This window comes from Ziziphus jujuba, chromosome 2, assembly GCF_031755915.1.
Source record: "Ziziphus jujuba cultivar Dongzao chromosome 2, ASM3175591v1".
In the NCBI taxonomy this organism is placed as follows: domain Eukaryota; kingdom Viridiplantae; phylum Streptophyta; class Magnoliopsida; order Rosales; family Rhamnaceae; genus Ziziphus; species Ziziphus jujuba.
This window is the reverse complement of record NC_083380.1, coordinates 32,365,705-32,387,208: the sequence shown is the minus strand read 5'-3', so window position 1 is coordinate 32,387,208 and position 21,504 is coordinate 32,365,705. Positions and strand designations below refer to the sequence as shown.

At 30.5% G+C, this 21,504-nt stretch overlaps 2 protein-coding genes across 4 annotated transcripts; both read left to right on the top strand.

The window, feature by feature from the left end:
* The first annotated feature begins 6,341 nt into the window (after nucleotides 1-6,341).
* LOC107417866 (protein REVEILLE 7) lies at nucleotides 6,342-10,265 on the top strand. 2 transcript variants are annotated; one of them, XM_048474046.2, is made up of 8 exons: nucleotides 6,342-6,610; nucleotides 6,819-6,884; nucleotides 7,471-7,722; nucleotides 7,929-8,060; nucleotides 8,190-8,301; nucleotides 8,384-8,445; nucleotides 8,616-9,011; nucleotides 9,110-10,265. In XM_048474046.2, exons 4-8 carry the CDS (start codon nucleotides 7,944-7,946, stop codon nucleotides 9,800-9,802), a joined length of 1,380 nt encoding a protein of 459 aa, XP_048330003.2. In that variant the 5' UTR covers nucleotides 6,342-6,610; nucleotides 6,819-6,884; nucleotides 7,471-7,722; nucleotides 7,929-7,943; the 3' UTR covers nucleotides 9,803-10,265. The 2 variants fall into 2 exon arrangements, with proteins under 2 accessions (XP_048330003.2, XP_048330002.2); XM_048474045.2 differs by lacking the exon at nucleotides 7,471-7,722 and having other exon boundaries at nucleotides 6,343-6,610.
* Nucleotides 10,266-14,812: 4,547 nt separating this feature from the next.
* Nucleotides 14,813-18,512, top strand: LOC107417849 (rust resistance kinase Lr10-like). 2 transcript variants are annotated; one of them, XM_048474044.2, is made up of 5 exons: nucleotides 14,813-15,259; nucleotides 15,461-15,870; nucleotides 16,003-16,041; nucleotides 16,549-16,575; nucleotides 17,228-18,512. In XM_048474044.2, the coding sequence occupies exons 1-5, from the start codon at nucleotides 15,075-15,077 to the stop codon at nucleotides 18,370-18,372; spliced, it is 1,806 nt and encodes a 601-aa protein (XP_048330001.1). In that variant the 5' UTR covers nucleotides 14,813-15,074; the 3' UTR covers nucleotides 18,373-18,512. The 2 variants fall into 2 exon arrangements, with proteins under 2 accessions (XP_048330001.1, XP_048330000.1); XM_048474043.2 differs by having other exon boundaries at nucleotides 14,813-15,870.
* Nucleotides 18,513-21,504: the final 2,992 nt, after the last annotated feature.

Below are 21,504 nucleotides of genomic sequence, written 5' to 3'. Positions count from 1 at the left end.
GGTATTGGCTAACAGTTGATGCATACTATGTCTGGCATCATATCATCATCATCTTCATATATTTTGTTATTATCACATTTTTACCTTCACCCCATTTTTGTTGCTAATGTATTCTCTCTTTTCTATTCCTTATGAGATTACTATTTATTTTATTTTATTTATCTTTAAACTCATTTACTTCTTTTAGTATGCTCTAATAGTTTAACTTGATATGTACACTTATTTTTATTTTTCTTTTTTGTTTTTTGAGTTGATGTACGTCTAAGCACCATCTCATCATCATATTCATGTATTTCATCATTACTGATTGTCTCTTTTCTGTTCCTTATCGGACTACTATTTATTTTATTTTATTTATTTTTAAACTCATTTACTTCTTTTAGTATGCTCTAATGGATTAACTTGATATGTACACTTATTTTTATTTTTTTTCTTTTAAGTTGTAACCTTTGATGGTATGACTATGATTTCAAACTTTTTTTTATAATGTGTTTATTATTCTCTTCTGTGTTATTAGGCTGTATATAATTTATGAAAAAATCTCACTGAACTTTCGGTACCTGTTCAATGGGGTTTTCCTTTGTTGGGCCATTTTAGATGTCTGAAAAAGACCCTAAGGACAGTTTTGTTACTATTCCATAGCAGTACTTATTCTTTCATTTCAATGAATAACTATTCTTTCTAAAAAGTTCAGAATTGTTATTTTTTAATTTGAGTGATAAATGTTCTTATAATATTTAAAATATATTCAAATCAATATTAATTATTCTAAACTAAAAATACATAAATAACTATAAAATTTGATTTTTAATTAATTTTTTCAGAATTTGATATTTTTGAAAAAAAAAATATTCATAAAAATTAAACATTGAATCTAAAACAAAATAATAACCAAACATATTAATAAAAACATCTATTGTTTTTTTTCCTTTTTTAATTTCTCTAAATAGACATTTTTATTTTATTAAAAATAACCTTTATATATTATCAAATGTGACCTAAATTATTTATTTCAAAATAAAAATTGAAGTTAGTATTTATGCATCATATACTTTTGTAAAAATATTGTCAAATCAAACTAGTTATTGGGAATGAGGATCCATTTGGAATACTAAATTGGATTGTACATGTAAATTTTTCATTTCATCGAAGTAAAATAATTCAATCTAATTCAATATAAAAATAATATATCAAACCATTCATGAGAGTATAGGAATATGATTAGAATAATTTCCTTTTTTTTTTTTCCTCTGGTAACTTGTTTAGGATATATCATACCCTTTATTTTTTTTATTTTTTTTTATTTTTGGCAATAGGATAAATCACAGAAGTTTTTTTAAATTTCATAATAGATCCTCCATGTGACAAGACACATATACACATATGTATCACGAGCACTCTTACTAGTTTCAATTTAAAAGATTAAAAGCTAAAGGTCTGTTATAAAATATGAGCAAAATATAAGTCCCACAAAGTACAGTTAGTCTAATATTATTTACACATTTTCATTCCTCATGAATTTATTCAATTACTATACCAAACTTTGAAACATTTTCACTTCATGAGAGCTCTAGGTCACAATTATATTTGTAGTTCATGTTTTATTAATAGTCAACCGTAATTAAATGAATTGGTTAACTTGTAATATATTTTTCAACAGTAATTAAATGAATTGGTTAAATTGTAATTAAATGAATTGGTTAACTTGTTATATATTTTTCAATTTTATAAACTTTTAGTTAGTATCTTTCTGTCCCAGATAATAATGATTATTAGTGTACGCCGAGGTTTTTAAGATGGATCAGCCTTAGGAGAAAGATCTATAATCCTCCACCTAATAACAAAAAATAAAATAGAGTAAATGGATTTATTTATTAATATATAATAAATTAAAGAAAAGAAAAGGAAATAAAATACTATTTTTTTGGGTAGTTTGATATAAACTTTTAAAAAATATATGACTAATATTTTCTATTAATAATTGTATAATGTCAGAAATAAAATAAAATAGAGTAAATGGGTTTATTTATTAATATATAATAAATTGAAGAAAAGAAAAGAAAATAAATTACTATTTTTGGTAGTTTGGTATAAACTTTTAAAAGATATAAATTAATATATTCAATTAATAATTGTATAATTATTCCATGTTTCTTTCAAAACAAAAAATAAAAATAAAAATAAAAAAAAGGCACATAGTATAATTTATCTAATTTGTTTCCCTAAAATATTATTACAAAAAACTAAATAAGCACTAAAAAAAATAAGGGACTGTTTGGTATAAGTAATAAAAACAAAACTTTCCTTGTAAAGCCTTTTTAATATGTGTTTAAATTTTAAATAAAAATAATTGTATTAAATAATTATTAGATTTTCACAAAAGTTAAAAAAAAAACCTATTTTTTTTAGAACAATCCAAAATTTAAACTTCTTAAGAGAGCTTAAAGGAATTTTTTTTAACAAGTATATATAAATTTGTAACTAAATATCTATTTTTAAGTAAAAAAAAAATTATAACAATCAAATAAAGTTTTTTGTTTTTTTTTTTTTAAAAAAAATATGCAAAGGAGGCTAAATTATAATTGAAATATAATTAGTTTTTCAATGCTGTCAGGTGGACAGAAATTTGGAGGGAGAGAGAGAGAGAGAGAGAGACAGACAGAAACAGAGATAAGACAGACTGGGCCATTCCTTTGTTTGTGAGAATTGGGAGAAGATAGTGGCTGCTGCTTTCACGACCTTGACCCGATAAACCTACTCATAACATGAACGGTTCAGATTCAATCTTTGCTAAATGACGGTCGATGATATTAGACAGCCGTGCCCACTTTTCGGCCTGCAACCAAACAACTCCTAAATCCATTGAACAACTCCTAAATCTATTGAACATTGAAAATCTGGAAGGATCATTTACGACGGCTATGTTTGTGTGGACTTCTATTTTTTGAACATGTACATTTCATTTTTTTTTTTCTTTCTTAAATTTAGATCCTTCAGAAATAATTAAATTCTTATGATTAATATATTCAATTCAATTATTATAATCAATTTTCAATCAATTCAAATGAAACATGTAAACATAAAATTTAGTTTTTCCCTAAGTAAAAAAAAAAAAAAAAAAAAGAGAGAAAAGGTATATGTTGGTCTGTTTTTCCTTGTCCTTTTAACATATGATTTTTAATAAAAAGGAGATATAAAACTATCCTTCATTATGTAATCCAAAATATGCATAATTTTGTTGAAAATAGATGTTACATGTGAACTTAATTACATGGTAAGGTGGTCACATGACAACACATGTAGATGTAATCATTGTTTTCTATATCCAATTTTATTTAGATTCATTTTAAAGTATATTTAGAATATAATGTATTTATTTAAAGGCCTAAAGTGTAGCTAAGGTTTTGAATGAAAAAACATATGTATATATATTCTTTTAAACCTTAAAGAATTGCCCAATTTCTTAATTTTTTTAATCTTCTATTATTTATCTTTATTTTATTTCCTTTAAAAACATTGTTAACATACCAAATTTATTTTATAACCTTATAGGAAATTAGTAAGGAAGGTAACTGTTTATATATATATATATATATATATAGGAGGTAATCTGATCTTGATTGTAATATGAAAAAATAATAACTTTTACCATTAAACTATTCGTACACGCATAAAAAAAAAAATAGTTATAAGCCAAAACAAAAACAATATCATTAAAATTTGCTAAATCTAAGTCCTCAAATTTCTTTAAAACAACAAAATCCTTAGGTTCAATTCCTATACCTACTAGTTTTTGGAAATATTACTTCCACTTTGGCGGGCTAAAACCTTGTTTTTGCATCACTATGTGATTCAAAGTAAGTGGTATATGAACAAATAGTATGGACACGTCTTACAAATCAAGACCTAGACCTACAAATGAGGGAAGAATATTAAAGTATATAAAACTCCAACTTGTAAAAGCTTTCTAAATTTGATATTTTGACAAAATTGATCTATATATGAAGGTATTGCTCTTTAAAAATACATATTACAAATTATATAAAAGCTTAAAATTTAAATGAATAGTTTTTTGAAAATCTAATAATGACATAGACAATTGTCAAGGCAGCAACATATAATTCCATACTAAAAAGTTCTTTTTATGGAATGAGATTCATGAATTTTCATAAACTATTATAATTTTAAATTAAATAAATATAAAAAATAAACAAATGAAAGCAATATTACCGCCCAAGAATCCAGGATCACAAATTCCTGAAACAAGCAAGTACCATATAGCCACGTCAGATTCCAAGACCCGAAAACCACAAGTCCATGTGATTGGGTGTAAGAGTTTCTATGGCAACAGATAGGATTAATGAACATTACTAAAACCCACATAAAAGAAACAAACAAACTCACAACCAAACAACAACAACAACCCCAAAAAAAATAAAAATTAATTAATTAAAAAATTAATAAAAAGATAATGATCAACTCTCATGGGCCACGCTGAGCCTCAAACGCGAATATCTTAGAGACATAAAGATGCGCATCTCGTTTTTATTATAATTTTTCTTTGGACTTATTTGATTGGAAGGACACGTGTCGTTAGTATATCTTCCCAAGTTCAGTTCAACCCAACTAGCAAACAATCAAAGTTTCCCGAACTCTGTATAACTTGTGGTCACAAAATTTTCTTCTTTTTTATTTTCTTTTCGAAAAATTTTAATTACAAAAAAAAAAAAATAATAATAATATTTTTTTTGGGCAAAACCAGATCAAGTGGGCTCCACCATTTTTGATTTCGGTTCCGCTTTGGTGCCAGCCCGTGGTACCTACCTAACTTGATCTACGCCGTTCAATTCCATCATAATGGGACCCACTGGATTATATTAATCTGGTTTTAAGTGGTTAAAGCGTGGCGTTTAAGGTGAAAAGAGAGAAAGAAGGGGGAAGCTGAGGTGTCAAAAAGTGCAGAGAAAGTGGTGGTGGGGACCACCTAAGGAGAAGGTAAGCGGTGATGATCGATGTGATTAAGATCACGTAAAAGATATAACACCACTTGGCTAGCCGTCTTTGTCTATGTCCTTTGTTTTTAGTGGCTTAGATTTTTTTCCAAATAAATACTGTGCCCTCTTTTTTATTTTTTATTTTAGTTATTTATTTATTTATTATTATTGGTCCTTACGGCTGTATTCTTGGTCTTGTTTATCCAAAAAATAATAAAAAATAAATCTCACCCTCAACGCTTTTTCTTTCAACCCAAATCACCATCACATTTATTATTATTCAATTAATTTTTTTTTTGTGTTGAAATACAAAATTAAAACAAAATAAAATTAGTTGTGTTCACATTTATCTATCATTATTGGTCCTTACGGCTTTATTTTATTACTGTGACATTATTTGCTTAATAAATTGGTGCCTCTATCATTATTGGATAAAGTCTCATATATTTAAAGAAAAATATTGAAGTGTTAAAGATGATAAATTGATAGATCAATAACAAATCATGGTCGTTTCCATAATAATACAATACATATATATTTTAATATTCACAATACTGTAATACAATATTTATCCATCATAATCACCTTGTTTGGTATTGTCCGTATACTTTGTTGCTATATTCGGTCAAAAAAATATAATACTAATTTAAAGTTTATTTGTTGAAGATATTACTTAACAAATTAGAAGCTATTAAGGAGAAAAAAAAAAAAACATAGTATGGTATTATTTTAATACTTTTACTTTATTTTATAAAAAATAGATAACTAAAATTAGATATAAGTGGAACAGTAAGTACATAAACGAAGATATTTATTTTGTAATATTTATTAGTCAAAATTAAAAAAAAAATAAATTGAGAGGAAAAAGTACATAAAAAATATTCTAAAATAATAATTATCTAGATTATCCAAACTCTTTTTGAGTGCTCAGAAGATTTGTGGCCAAAGAAAGATTTGAAAGCACGTGGAGACCGAAACTTAGAAGATAAATAAAGAGATAAATAACACAAAAAGAAAATAAAAATATCAAAACCCAAAAAAAAAAGTTGATTAAAATAATGATTTATCTCCAAACACCTCATATCTTCCACAAGAATATTCCACGTCAGAAAAACAAAAAATATTTTTAAGTGAAATTGAAAAAAAAGAGGGGAGTGGGAGACAGGCACAGCACAGGAACATGACGCGTGTCATGGGCCTCGCGGCGTTCTCAGCCACAAAATTTTAGTGCCCCTTCTCGAATTTTCCTTGACAATTTATTTTTTTAAAATTAAAATTCTTATTTTCTGACGTGGCGGACCCTGCTTTTTTACTCTCCTCTTTTCTCTTCTTTCTTGTATCTTCTTCTTGTTCTTCTTCTTCCTCTTCCTCTCTTTCTCTCTCTCCTCTGCTCTTCGCATATTTTTGATTCTTTGTTTTCGTTTTTTTTTTTTTCTTTCTTTTTTCCAACAGATAAACTATAACCCCTTTTTTTCTTTTTATCTGTTTTTGTGTTTCCCGGGAATCTGTTTTCTCGGGAAAAAAAAATCTGTTGAATTTGTTCTTGTTCCCTTTACCATAGTCTACCTGCCTTCTACAGCTATTTTGTCTCTTAAGTTTTTTTGGAAATCATTGAGGTGAGTTCATGATTGATCTGGTATCTAAACAAGAAAAGGAAAAAGTTTCAGCTTCTGGATTTTTTTTTTTACTTATTTTTTATAATTTCAACGTCTGTTTTGTAGAAAAAGAGAAACAGTGCTTTTTTTTTTTTTACCCTTTTTCTTTTTCAATGAGAAATTGGCAATATGATTTTTATTTTTAAATTGTTGGAAATGAAATTTTCAGGTCTCTTTGGTGAGCTTAGAGTAAGATTCAAGGATTGTTCTGTTTTAAGCAGCCATGGTTGTTGAGGTATGTTATTTGCCTTATTATATTCATTTTTTGAACCAAAAGGAAAATTTATTTATTTATTTTAGTCAGCTTTGTTGGAAGGATTAGATTTTTTGATTTAGGAAATGGTGGAAAACTGCTATCTTTCTGTTACTTTGCTTTGTTTTATACTACTCCTTATAATGATTTCCGTGGAAAAATCCCTGCAAGTATGTGATATGCTCTTGTTTTGGTCGTCTGACGGCAAAAATAACTCTGGCTAAAAGTGTAATAACTTTATGCTTTAGCAAGTACTAGATCAATGATACTCACTGCTATGATTTCCAAAATCTTAGTTTTGGAAGCTAGTACTTGGGATATTGGTCATTGGGCAAATGCTATTGTTTGATAGTGCATGGAAAGTTACCTTGTGAAGCTAAGAGGAGGATTGGATGGGTTAAGAATCTGTTTGGGTCGTAGGTAGCCATATGTATGCTGTGGCAAGTAGCAAGTGGCAACCCATGCCAAAGGCTAAGGTTGCACAGTGGATGTGGTATTACCAAGTCCTGCCAGTGAAATCTTCAAATTTAATTTTCTGCATTTAAGCTCACTGCGTTCTTATTTACAGGTTTTTGTCCATAATATAGTAGACGAACACACGTTTGTTAAAAATATATTAACCGGGACAATCAATCTTCGGCAATCAATAATTCATATGGCCACTGGAATCATTCTCCATGCCAAATGCACAAAGCCGAGCATTGGTTGTAAAGTGTACACTAATGGTGTGAAAAACTGGAGCATTTATTGGGTGGGTTCATTTCGGTCCATAAGGTTAATCCTTACATGGATCCCATTTTGGATTCCAGATGGACCTTAGGTACGTAATTGTCTCAAATTCTGCAAGTGATGTGCTTTCAGAGTAAAGCCAAATTGAAAAAGTTTTACAGGGTTAAATAGATTGTAGTTGGAATGGATTTTTGAGCAACTGAATCATGCCTTGTTGAATTACAGTACTTTGCTCGAATGCATATTGTTGAGAGAAAGGTTATCTTAACCACAATCTCTGTGATGTTTTGGATACAGGACCAGAGTGAAGGCATGGGGTCAAACACTACTGATGTGGCTGGTAATTTCAATTCGATGGGTGATGCAAATTCTGGATCGGAGATCCTGGTGAAGGAGATGTATTCAATTGGGAATGACCAAGCACCCAAGGTATCATTAAACTCGCAATTTTTCTTTCGTAGAATATTTCAGTTTAGTCAAAAAGCTTTATGTATTTGATTCGAATGATGGATTTAGTCGTCTTTGATTTTGATTCGAATGATGTTCTTTCCTTCTCAGGCCAGGAAGCCTTACACAATAAAAAAACAAAGAGAGAAATGGACAGAGGAAGAGCATCAGAAGTTCCTTGAAGCTTTGAAGTTGTATGGTCGTGGTTGGCGTCAAATAGAAGGTATGCTTAGTGTATTTTAATTTATTTAGAATATTTCCTCTTTTCTTGTCTAGTCATATGAAGTTGCTTTATTTTCATGCAGAACATGTAGGAACCAAAACTGCAGTTCAGATTCGAAGCCATGCTCAAAAGTTCTTTTCTAAGGTCGAATGCTTTGTTTCAGAGCCTTATTCCTCTTATACTTGCATGTTTATTAGAACATTTGAAGTTGATACGTTGGTATTTATATGGAATTAGAACTTAATTTTGGTGGCTGCGTTGTTGTCTACATAGCATGTCTTCCATACTCATGTGGTTTATCTTCATGGTTTTAGGTAGTTCGAGGGTCAACTGGAAGCAGTGAAGACTCCATGAAACCAATTGAGATTCCTCCACCAAGGCCAAAGAGGAAGCCTATGCATCCTTATCCACGGAAATCAGTTGATTTTTTTAAAGGAACATCAGTATCAAATCAAACTGAAAGGTCTTCATCTCCTGAGGAAGGCACAAAATCTCCCACTTCAGTTTTATATACTCCTGGTTCAGAAGCTATGGACTCTCCAGCTTCAGATCAGCTTAGCAAAAGCTCTCCTTCATCAACTTTATGTACTACTGATATGCACTCTGGCAGTTTATCTCCTCTTGAAAAGGAGAATGATTACACTACATCAAACTCTTGTGCAGAAGAAGGGAAAGGATCTTTGCCTATCTTGGAGAATGTATCATGCACGGTATACTGATAATATCCACTCAAGACTCTTTATATATAAAATGAAATGTCATTGTTGCTAAGATTCTGACTGGTTCTTTTGTTTATCTGGACATACAGAAATTCGAACCAGGTTCCAAGGAAACTTTATGTGCTGAAGAAGAAGCTGCTGAGATGTCAGCTTCCACAAGTATCAAGCTTTTTGGAAGGACTGTTTCACTGGTGGACCCTCAGAGAGAATCTCCTCCTGGTGCGGAGGATTGTAAGGTATCAACATCTAAGACTGAACAAGCTGATTCTGACATTGAGGATGAGAAGGTTGTTCAAACATTACCCTCAGATAAATTAGACACATGCCTGTCTCTTAGTGGAGTTGTTGGTAATTGGAATCCATTGCCATGTGGTGCTCCAATTATTCAAATGGAGAACCAGAAAGAGAGCCCCAACTCTGTAGAAGGTGATCCTCCTAGGCTGTGGTGGACTATGTACCAACTACCATTTTATTATCTCCCTGGATATAACCAAACTGCAGTTGAGACAGTCAGTTCTTGTGTGGATGAAAGAATGAAAGACAAGGAAAGATCTTGCTCTGATTCGAATGAGGGATCATTTGGAGTCGAAAATGTAGGAGAGAAGAATATAGAGACTGTTGATTCTTCATGTCCGGAACCCTGTTTTGAGGGAAGAGTTAGCCCCTGTAGTTCTAGGAAGGGGTTTGTGCCATACAAGCGATGTTTAGCAGAAAGAGGCATGGATTCTTCAGTGAGAGTTTCGGAAGAGAGGGATAGACAACGGACTCGGGTTTGCTCGTAGTTCTCACTGCTAAATTTTCTCTTGAACTTGCATCTAGTTATTTGCTTCTTTGCCTCTAATTGTAGAATGTTAGCAGGATTACTAGATGTAAAAGGATGCAAGTAGCACAAACTCATCTTCGTTTTTGATTTGTTAGTATTTTTGCCCCTAGCTCATCATCATCATATGCAGAAGATGGCAGAGACGTTGAGAGTTAATTGGGGTTGTGCATTAATAGTTCTCTATCCATATAGTTTGAATGGTTCAAAATTGACTAGAAGCCCGGAGGAAGAAAAGGTACAAGCGTTTATGGGGCTTTGAAATCTTACATGGTCATTCAAATTGAGCACAAAACTGCAATTGTCCATTTTCCATGTTGTCAATTATGTTTAAAGAGTATTTTTCTGGCTTTGTTGCAAATAGTTGTAACTTTATGGTAGACTAATATTTTTTGGGGTTAAATTAAACTCTTTTGAAGTAATAATGTATGCTGTTATTTATCTTTGCGCTTAGACGAAAAAGAAACAAAAGAAAAATAAAAAGAAAGGGGGGTGAGAATGCAGAGATTGTTCATTGATTTGCAAAATGAAATTGTCTCGGTATAGAAAATAAAAAAAAAAAAGAAAAAAGGAGAAAAGAAAAAGAGAGAGAAGTCTGTTACGTGAGAACAAAGAATTCTTCTGAAATTTGTCATGTCTTTTGTACCCCCAACATATCAATCATTTCTGTCACATGGGACAGTGTACTCATGAAATACTTTATTGTGGAATCTATGCCAGGTATCACCTCCCTTTATTTTTTTTTATTTTTTTTGTGAGAATGCCACGGATCACGTAGCAAAAGAAATCTATTCCATTTACGGTTATTTACCATATCCACAAACTCAGCATAAAATAATACAGCAATTTTACATTGGTTTTGTTGACTTCTGTAATAAGAAATATGTAAAGTGTGCCCAAACAAAGAAAATGGGTAACTCATTACACACCCCACCCCCAACAAAAAAAAAAAAAAAAGGAAGAAAAAAAAAAAAAGAAGGGAAAATGGGTAACTTTTTGTGACAGATCACCTAACTTTGCAATATTTTCACTATTTCTTCATGTCGGTTTTACTCTATAGGGGGTTCGAATAAGCAACAGCCAAATCTAAGTTTCTTTCATATATATATATATATATATATCTATGCATCATAATTTCAACGTGGTACGAAAAATATAAATGCTTTCAGACATTAAATAAATTTTGTTGTTTCTAATAAGTACAAGAAAGAATTATTATTATTATTATTATTTTTATGGAATATGATTGTGGTGTGAGCTAACAATATTTATCTGTTTCTAATGTGTAGGTATCATTATCATTCTTTATATTGAAAATTTTGAGGATCTTCTCTCATTATTCTAATAAACGATATTACCATCCGACAATCAGTTTTCAGATAGTACTGCTTAATGCTGTTCACTAAATATGAGAAATTGATTGATTTATTTATTTATTTATTTTTTTTGCGATGCAAATATGAAAATTGATTCTTGATAGTTTATCTGTTAGAATTCTTTGATATTCTGTAAGATAGCATGCACAAAAAAATAAAATGATTTGTGATCAGGATTTTTTGGGCAATTAATTTATTTACCTTTTTTTTACCATAGGGTCTCTTTGTTCTTGCAGTTCTTCTTAAGATCGAAGTACTCTCTCTTATACATTGGTAAATCGTTAATTTACAATATTTCCCAGCTTTTTGTCTAACATAAGCAATTTGAGAATTCAATTCTGTATATGTAAATACACACAGTACTTGTGTCTATACATGCGGATTTGAATACAAGGTTAATGCTGCAAATGCAAGTAGATTGATGATTTATGTACTTTAACAAGAATTTAGTGGAATTGAAAAGCGTATACATACTAATTAAGTAAAGTAGGTCACACATTTAAAATTTATGTGAACATTAATTAACGATTTCTCTCTCTGTAAGTCAAGTTTTACATATTCTTGTGAACTCTATAAGTTGAAGTTTGGGAGTAATTTTCCACTCACTTTGGTAAATTTACCTGCAGCTTTGCTTCTAGGATGGAAATCCATGCTTGGCATTCCAATTGTAATTGCATTTTTCATCTACAAATGGCGAAGGCCGCATTTATCAATGTACAATATTATTGAAGAATTCTTACAAACTGATTGATGAATTCTTACAAACTAACAATAACCTCATGCCCATAAGGTACTCATATTCTGATACAAGAAAGATGTCTAGGGGTTTCAAGAACAAATTAGGGGAAGGAGGTTGTGGTTCTGTCCATAAAGGAAAGCTTCGTAGTGGAAGTCTAATAGCAATGAAGATGTTAGAAAAATCTAAAGCTAATAGGCAAGATTTCATCAATGAAGTTTCTATTTCTACCATCGAAAGGATTCACCATGTCAATGTGGTGCAACTGGTTGGTTATTGTGTTGAGGGATCAAAGCGTGCTCTTTTGTATAATTTTATGTCTAATGGATTTCTCGATAAATATCTTTTTTCTTCAGAAGGAACTCCTTAGATTGCAAGACAATGTGTGAAATTTCTTGTGGAGTGGCTTGTGGTATTGAATATCTCCATCAAAGATGCAATTTGCAAGTCTTGCATTTTGATGTTAAACGGCATAACATTCTTTGGATGAGAATTTTATTTCAAAGTTTTCTGATTTTGGGCTTGCAAGGTTATGTCTACTAGATAATAGCATGGTCTCTCTAACAGCAGTAAGAGGAACCATGGGATACATAGCTCCGTAGTTGTTTCATAAAAACATTGAAGAAGTTTCTAACAAAGTGGATGTTATAGTTTTGGAATGTTATAATGGAAATGACCAGCGGAAGAAAGAATTTTAATGTGGCTGCAGAGCATACAAGTCAAATTTACTTTCTTTCACGGGTTTATAATCAATTCAAGGAAGGAAAGGACATAGAAATGGGAGATGCAACAGAGGATGAATCAAAAATAAGAAAGAAGATGATTATAGTAGCATTATATGTATACAAATGAATCCAAGTGATCGACCTACAATGAACAGAGTCAAAGAGATGCTTGAGGGAACGGTTGAAAGCCTACAAATGCCTCCCAAGCCTTTTCTATGTCCACAAGAAAAGCCTCTGAATGATGAAAGTGAGAAATCAAATTCAAGCACCTCAACAACAGCTTCAAATGACGACTCCAAAAAGATTAATTAGTCAGATTATAGAATCAAGTTAAGAGATATAGTATAAGAATAGTTGCTTTATTTTTTTCACATTTTCCAGGACAAGTTTGCTTTTATCCTTTTTCTTTACAATTTTTAGAACCATATACTTAGTTTCAAATTAATCTTTTTCGTTTAGGAAACAGAGTAATTTATGTTGGGGGATGATTAGGATTGGATTGGTCCAATATTTGGTTTATTGTTATCCACAATTCACATTAACTTGCTTAATGTTGTGGTAAGCTCACTATATTACACTTTATACAAACACATGTACAGAACTCTTGCTTTTGAGACACCACTCATGCACTTCAGTACTCTGCCTACAATTGCACTTGCTCCCCTCACACTAAACGAGAGCCTGTGAGCTCCATGGAGCCTACTTACTCGAGTAGCTCATCTAACCAAGAGGTAAGCACTTCTATTTATACATGCTTAAGTCGCTGCTGCCAATTCTCTAGAATGTCCGCGCTGTAGATTTTTTCTTCACCACTTTCAAGCCTTTTTTTTCTTCCCAAGTATGTGAAATATCCTAGATATTTTGAGAACCTTTACTCAATTTGTTTGGCTCTAATTGTAGAATTGTTAGAAGGACTACTAGATGTAAAATGATGGAAGTAGCACAAACTCATCTTCCTTTTTGATTTGTTAGTATTTTTGCTCGTAGCGCATCATCATCATATGCAGAATATAGCTGAGAAGTTAAGAGCTTATTGGGTTGTGCATTAATAGTACTCTGTCTTTATAGTTTGAATGGTTCAAAATTGAACTTGAAGGCTAGAGAGGAACAGAGGTACAAACATAGATGGTGCTTTGAAATCCGACGTGGTCATTCAAGTTGAGCGCAAAACTGTGATTGTGCATTTTCCTTGTAGTTTAGTATGTTTAAAGAGTATTTTTCTTGCTTTGTTGCGAATATTAGTAACTTTATCGTAGACTAATGTTATTGGTTATATATATATATATTAAACTCTTTTGAAGTAATAAATATATCTACTTTTATTTAGCTATGCACTTGGCCTAATTAAATTTAAAAAAAAAAAATGTAAATGAAGGGGAATAAGAAAGCAAAGACCATTCATAGATTTGCAAAATGACATTGTCTGGTTATAGAAAAGTGAAAAAAAAAAGAAAAGAAATAATAATGGAGGCGGGGGGTGTGTGGAGAAAATACATAAAAACAAAGGACTGTAGAACAGAGAAAAACAAAACTTTAAAAAAATTGAAATTTAGTGATTGGTAGTTTTTTATGATCTCTCTCAATAGTTCTGTTGACTCCTGAAATAAGAAATATGCAGTGTAAAGTGTGCCCAGACAAAGAAAATGGGCAACTTATTACCCCAAAAAAAAAAAAAAAAAATAAAATAAAATAAAAAAGAAGGGTAACTTCTAGTAACGGATCACCCTTCTTTTGCAATATTTTCAGTATTTCTTAATGTCGGTCTTATTCTATAGGGGGTTCAGATAAGCAACAGCCAAATCTAAGTTTCTTTAATATATATATATATATATATATATATGTATATATATATATATATATATATCATAACTTCAATGTGGGAAGAAAAATATATATGGTTTAAGACATCATATATATAAATATATATATTTTTTTGCTGTTTTAAATTTTGATTAGAGACATTAATTTCTTTTATTATAATAATTTTGACTTTTCAAATATGAATAAATGAGATAGAACGAAGACATTAGGTCCCTACCTTGAAAAATTGATTGATATTGGTAATGACATGTCAACAGAACTTTGTCAACAACGTAAATCAACAATTAACATTTCCCTGACAGACTTGGTATATATGTATGTGGATGATATTAAGAAGAAGAAGATGATAAAGCAGCAATTATATCTGTGATAAGATCATGAAGATTGGAAGACACCCACTTCTTTACCATTCAATATAGGTGGCATCGTCTTCCTCATGATCATGATCATCATAACCCTCCATCTTCATGTGGAAATATAGCTAATATAAGCTACCCTGTTTGACTCCTAATGGATCCTCCAAACTAGTGGGATCTAAGGTACAATCTATCATTTACTTCTTCCTCCTCCCCCATAATGAAGATTGGAAGACCCTCTTCATCATTCATACGCCTAGGCTGCTTCATCTTTCTTGTTTTGATGGTTTTCCATTTTCAAACTAGCTGTGCAAAAGTTTGCCCTGCATCTTCATGTGGAAATATACCCAATATAAGCCACCCTTTTCGACTTCAAACCGATCCACCAAACTGCGGGAAGAAAAGGTATGAACTATCTTGCGAGAATAACAACCGTTCTACTGTCTTATACTTGCATTTAGGAAAATACTATATCCACGCAATCAATTACGAAAACTACACAATCCGACTGGCTGATGTCAATATTGACAAGGCTAATTGCTCCTCGGTACCTCCTTACTCTTTGTCCAATTATAACTTCACTTATGAAGATCCATATTCAATTAGGATAAAGAGAGGCAATGGATCATATTTTGATACGACATATGAGTTACTCTCGGAGGCTATAACTTTCATCAAGTGTGAAAATCAAGTTGAGTCTCCTCTTTACATACCCACTGCTCCGTGCATTATTAATAGTAGTGGTGCTGCTAGCACTACTTTATCCAAAGAGGAATACTACTCTTATGTGAAGGTTGGTAGAACAAATGTGTCGGAGTTAAAAGAATCTTGCCGTGTAGAGCTGATGGTTATGATCACATCACGGCAGCAGAGAATTTGGGAAAACAGCAGCACCAACATTTCCTATGAAGACATACACAATCAACTGGTGTACGGCTTTGAGATTTCATGGTTGCCAAGTTTTGCTCACTTGGGTGAAGCTTGTTATGTCCATGGCTCCAACAACATGGTCCACTGTAAGGATATGTAGAAGCCTACAAATAAACAATTATTTTTTTTTTGTCTTTATAAATTTTGGAATATAGTTTCCACGAGATATATAATATAATGGTGTGAGCTGACAATGTTACTTTCTGTTTCAACTGTAGGCATTGATTTGTTCACCTTCGGTCTTCTCCAAATTTTCTGTGAGGATCCTCTCTCAAGTCTCAACGTTCTAATATACTATTACTATCCTAGAAAGAAACAGTTTCCACAAACACAAACTGTTTGATAAATTTATGAGAAATGCTGGAGTTATCAAATAAGTCTACCAACATATTAAATTAGATGGATCATTATATTATTAGTTAACATATTAATATAACCTTTAATAATATATATATATATATATATATATTAATATTATATAACCAAGTTATAGATAAGTGAATCTTTTTAAAGGATAAGTATAACTAAACATAAACTAATTAAGTATTGAAACATGACATTTGGTATACATGGTAGATTTATTTGATACTCTAGTATTATCCTAATTTGTTAATATTTTAAAATTTTTCATAGTTTAGTTGTCAGAATTTCTTTGATCCAACATATTGGCTAAACTGCACTCACAAAATCATACTTGATTCTAGCGCCCCGCTTGATTTATTATTTATTAACCTCTTTTACTTGGTTCTTTTTTGGTCTTGCAGTATTCGTCTCCATACCAGCATTGATCGGTAAATCCTTAACAACTCCCCTTTTTTCTAACATGAGTAATTTAAGAATTTAACTCTGTATACGCAAATCAAAATCGTACATCTATATGTGTATGAATTGAATTAAAATTCTTTGCTTGTTTATTATGTTTATTTATATTTTTTCAAACTTGTGTATACTTGTTTTTCAATTCAGTGGATGATATCAAGCACTAATAAAGAAAAAAAATGAATGATATCAGACCATTTTATCAATGAAAATAAAAAAATAAAAAAATGGTATACATACCCAAAAAAAAAAAAAAAAAAGAAAAAGAAAAAAATCTAAAAGAGGATCTCGATTTGTAGGGATATTTTTTTTTCCTTGATATTTATATGTAGCAATTTGAATATATGGAATTTATGCAGCAAGTTCAATTAGATTCATGATTTTATCATTTTATTATTATTATTATTATTCTTTGACATTGGCGCTGTCTGAGAGGAGATGATGATTTTATTACTTGAACATAATTTTGATACTAAAAAGCATATATACTAAACAATTGAAATTTGTTACACTAATTAACTATTGCTTCGTATGTTAAAAAATATTTTATGCAATTTTTTTGACCAAAAAATTGAAGGTTTGATGATAATCAAATTCTACTCCTCTGGTAAATTTTTTATGCAGCCTTGTGTTGCGGAGGAAGACTCGTACTTGTGCTTCCATTTATAATTGCATTTCTTATTACCAAATGGCGAAGGAGGCATTTATCAATGTATAGCATGATTGAAGATTTCCTACGAACTAACGATAACCTCATGCCAATAAGGTATTCATATTCCAAGATTCGGAAGATGACTAGGGGTTTCAAAGACAAGTTAGGTGAAGGAGGCTATGGATCTGTCTACAAAGGAAAGCTTCGTAGTGGACGTCTAGTAGCAATCAAGATGTTAGAAAAATCGAAGGCTAATGGACAAGACTTCATCAATGAAGTTTCAACTGTTGGAAGGATTCACCATGTTAATGTGGTGCAACTTGTTGGTTTTTGTGTCGAGGGATCAAAGCGTGCTCTTGTTTATGATTTTATGCCTAATGGATCTCTTGATAAATATCTTTTTTCTCAAGAAGGAATTACCTCCGTAGATTGCAAGACAATGTGTGAAATTTCATATGGAATAGCTTGTGGTATTGAATATCTTCATCGAGGATGCAGCATGCAAATTCTGCATTTTGACATTAAGCCACACAACATTCTTTTGGATGAGAATTTTATTCCAAAGATTTCTGATTTCGGGCTTGCGAGACTATCCCCGTTAGACAATAACATTGTCTCTCTTACTGGAGCAAGAGGAACCATGGGATACATAGCTCCGGAGTTGTTCTACAAAAACATTGGAGGAGTTTCTAACAAAGCTGATGTTTATAGTTTCGGAATGCTATTGATGGAAATGACCAGTAGAAGAAAGAATTTGAATGTAGCTGCAGAGCATACAAGTCAAATTTACTTTCCTTCATGGGTTTATGATCAACTTAAAGATGGAAATGACTTTGAAATGGGAGATGCAACAGAGGAAGAATCAAGAATAAGAAAGAAGATGATTATAGTATCATTGTGGTGTATACAAATGAATCCAAGTGATCGACCAACAATGAACAAAGTCAAAGAGATGCTTGAAGGAGAAGTTGAAAGTTTACAAATGCCTCCAAAGCCTTTTGTGTACCCACAAGTAGAGCCTGTAAATGATGAAGGGCTGAAATCAAATTCAAGGTGCTCAGCACCAGCCTCAAATGATGATTCGGAAGAGATTACTGAGATTATAGAATCATGTTAAGATATTTAGTATAAGAACAGTATGTTTGTTGTTTTCACATTTTCTTCGACAAGCATATGCTTTATCCTTTTACTTGTACCAAATGAATTTTTTCTAATCTGGAAACAGAGTAAAATTTAGATTACCGAATTTTATAGTTATTCCCTCCTTCGCCCTTAAGAAACAATTTGAAATTTTATTTAATCACCGATTTTTATAATTATTCTTAAAGAAATTAAAAAAAAGAAATTGTATTTAAAAAAAAAACTTTTTTTTATTTAACAAACATGTTCTGTGCGCTGAAATTAAACTGGAGCATTGATGAAAGGACTGCATAAAAATTTTGGATTCTTCAAGAAGAGACATTTTGCTGCTTGAGGAAGAAAGATCTGTTTGAGAAACAAAAGTCTGCTTTGACACCATAAAAAGTAAAAAAGGAAATAGAAACAATATTGAATAGAGAAATGCTCTTGTATATTTGGAGACTCCATCTCTTATAAAATGAGTTGATCCTATATTATATCCATAAGTGCTGACGTTTATAAAGTATGTATTTGGAAATATGATACAGAAGGAAACGATTTCATAAGAGAGGAAATTCCTGAAGATATCTTATTTATTATTGATTTATTCTTGCCGACTTGGGTCCTTTAGGAATGGTTGTCTTGAGGTTCACTTGTTCTCTCCAACGGTCTGCCACTGATGGTGGTGTCTTACATATTCTTTCCTTTTGTGGAGTTATGGTCCATGATTGATTAAGTGGGTTCATTAGCATAAAGTTGTAATATACGGTGTTTATAAATATATATATATATATATATATATATTTCTCTTTTAAAGTTTTATAACTATATTTTCTAAAAAAAACAATAAGAGAGTTTTATGCTAATATGTTTGGTTTATAAGGGTTATTTCAACTTTATTAGAAAATTGAAAAAAAAAAGGGATTATGTATATAATTATCTTTTAAAGTTTTATAACTATATTTTCTTTTTTAAAAAAAAAAAAAAGAAGAGTTTTTTTATCCTAATAGGTTTGTTTTATAAGTATTATTTCAATTTTATTAGGAAATTGAAAAAAAAAAGTTTTTATCCTATTTTTACTTTTATGAAAAGAGGGAAAAAAAAAAAACACGTTTATTTTATTTTACCTTTGTTTCCAACTTTATGATGATAGGGTATCGAATTGTTAAGTACCATGCTGCTATCCGCCGCCGAAGCGCTCAAGGGATTCATGCTTGGATGTCAAGATCAGGGGACTCTATCCAATCCATGTGGCGAAATCCATTTGTGGTGGAAAAACTCAATCTATTTTTCTATATATATATATATATATAGATATAGATATAGATACAAGAAATCGGAAATCCTTGGAGATTTTAGTCTTCTAAACAAGCTTTGAAGCATAGAAAGGAAAATCATAAATTTTTGAAGTTGATCAAGGTTGATTTTTCTAGTCTTTCTTATGTTATAATTATATGAGATGTTTTAGGGTTATAGAAGTAATGAATAAGGCTAAATTGAAGAATTTGTGTTAAAACACTAATCTGGAATTATATGGGAATCTATATAGAGTTATTGTTTGAATTTATTTGAAATATTTAAAAATTTCATTTAGCACTAAACTTTTTGTAGATGAAAATAAACATATTTATGAATTTGTAGAAATTTATTTAGGTTGATTTGGATATGTTTTCAATTTATTATGAAAATTTGAATTTATACCTTTTATTTGATTTTTTTGTGTGATTGCAGTATGATCCATTTGTAAAATTTTAAAATAGATCCAAATGAAATTATTTTGACCTAATTTTTTATTTTTTGCCTCTACTATTATTATAATTGTTTTTAAATTCCTTATGTTTTGGTCGTGGTGATTTTCTAAGTCACCTATACTTAGCTGTCTGAATTTTTTTCTGGTCAATTAAGCAAAGGACAAAATTTAATTTAAAATATTTTTGAGTTTTTATTTGACCAAATAATTTTTATATAGCCTTTATACTGCATATAGTAAAACTTTGTAAAATTACTTCTTTTAGACTTGTATTTTATTTTTAGTGGATTTTTATTTAAATTGAACTCCTTCTTAAATATTGATTTTCAATTTTTGTCAATAAGTTAGCGAATTCAATTTGACCATTTTTTGACCTTTTTTTGGCTTTTAAAATTTTAAAGGAATATATATAAGTATGTAGTATTAATATACAAAATTTCAAATGAATACAAAATTTTAAAAAAGAGAAATAGATCGAACATTAAGTGAAAGTTTCTGAAAATCTAATTGTTTTAGTATTTTCTTTATTAATATTTCAATGAGTTTTGAATGGTTTTTTAGTATTATTTTTTCTATGAAATTTTTACCATGATTACTTATGCATGTGTACAGTATCCTCGTAAATTTTTTAGATTTAGATGATATTGTTTGTATAAAAAATTGAATTCTTGTTTAGGGATTGTTTATGAATCAACAGGTTCTTTGTTTGGTTTTTCGTGATTTGATCATGTTGTGGGCTTAAGATTTTAAGATTTGCGAATTAGGCTATGATAATCTTATGATATAAGTAGCAACTCTTATTCATTTAGCTTAAATTTGAGAGTTTGATTTTAGGATTTATATCTAAAATAATTGTGGTATATGATAGTTTTACTTTATACTTATGAGAGGCTATTGATGGAAATGGCCAGTAGAAGAAAGAATTTGAATGCAGCTGCAGAGCATACGGGTCAGATTTACTTTCCTTCATGGTTTATGATTAATTCAATGAAAGAAATGACTTAGAAATGGAAGATAAACAGAGGATGAATCAAAACTAAGAAAGAAAATGATTATAGTAGCGTTGTGGTGTATACAGATGAAACCAAGTGATTGACCAACAATGAATAGAGAGATGCTTGAAGGAGAAGCTGAAGGCCTACAATTGCCTCCAAAACCTTTTCTTTATCCATGACAACAGCCTCCAAAAGATGACAGACTGAAATCAAATTCAAGATGCTCAACAACAGCTTCAGATTATGATGACTCCGAAGTGATTAATCAGATTGCAGAATTAAGTTAATAGATTTAGTATAAAAATAGTCCATTTGTTGTTTCACATTTTCTAAGATAGATGAGCTTTATCTATTATAATTGTTTTAGAACAAAATTCTCATTTAT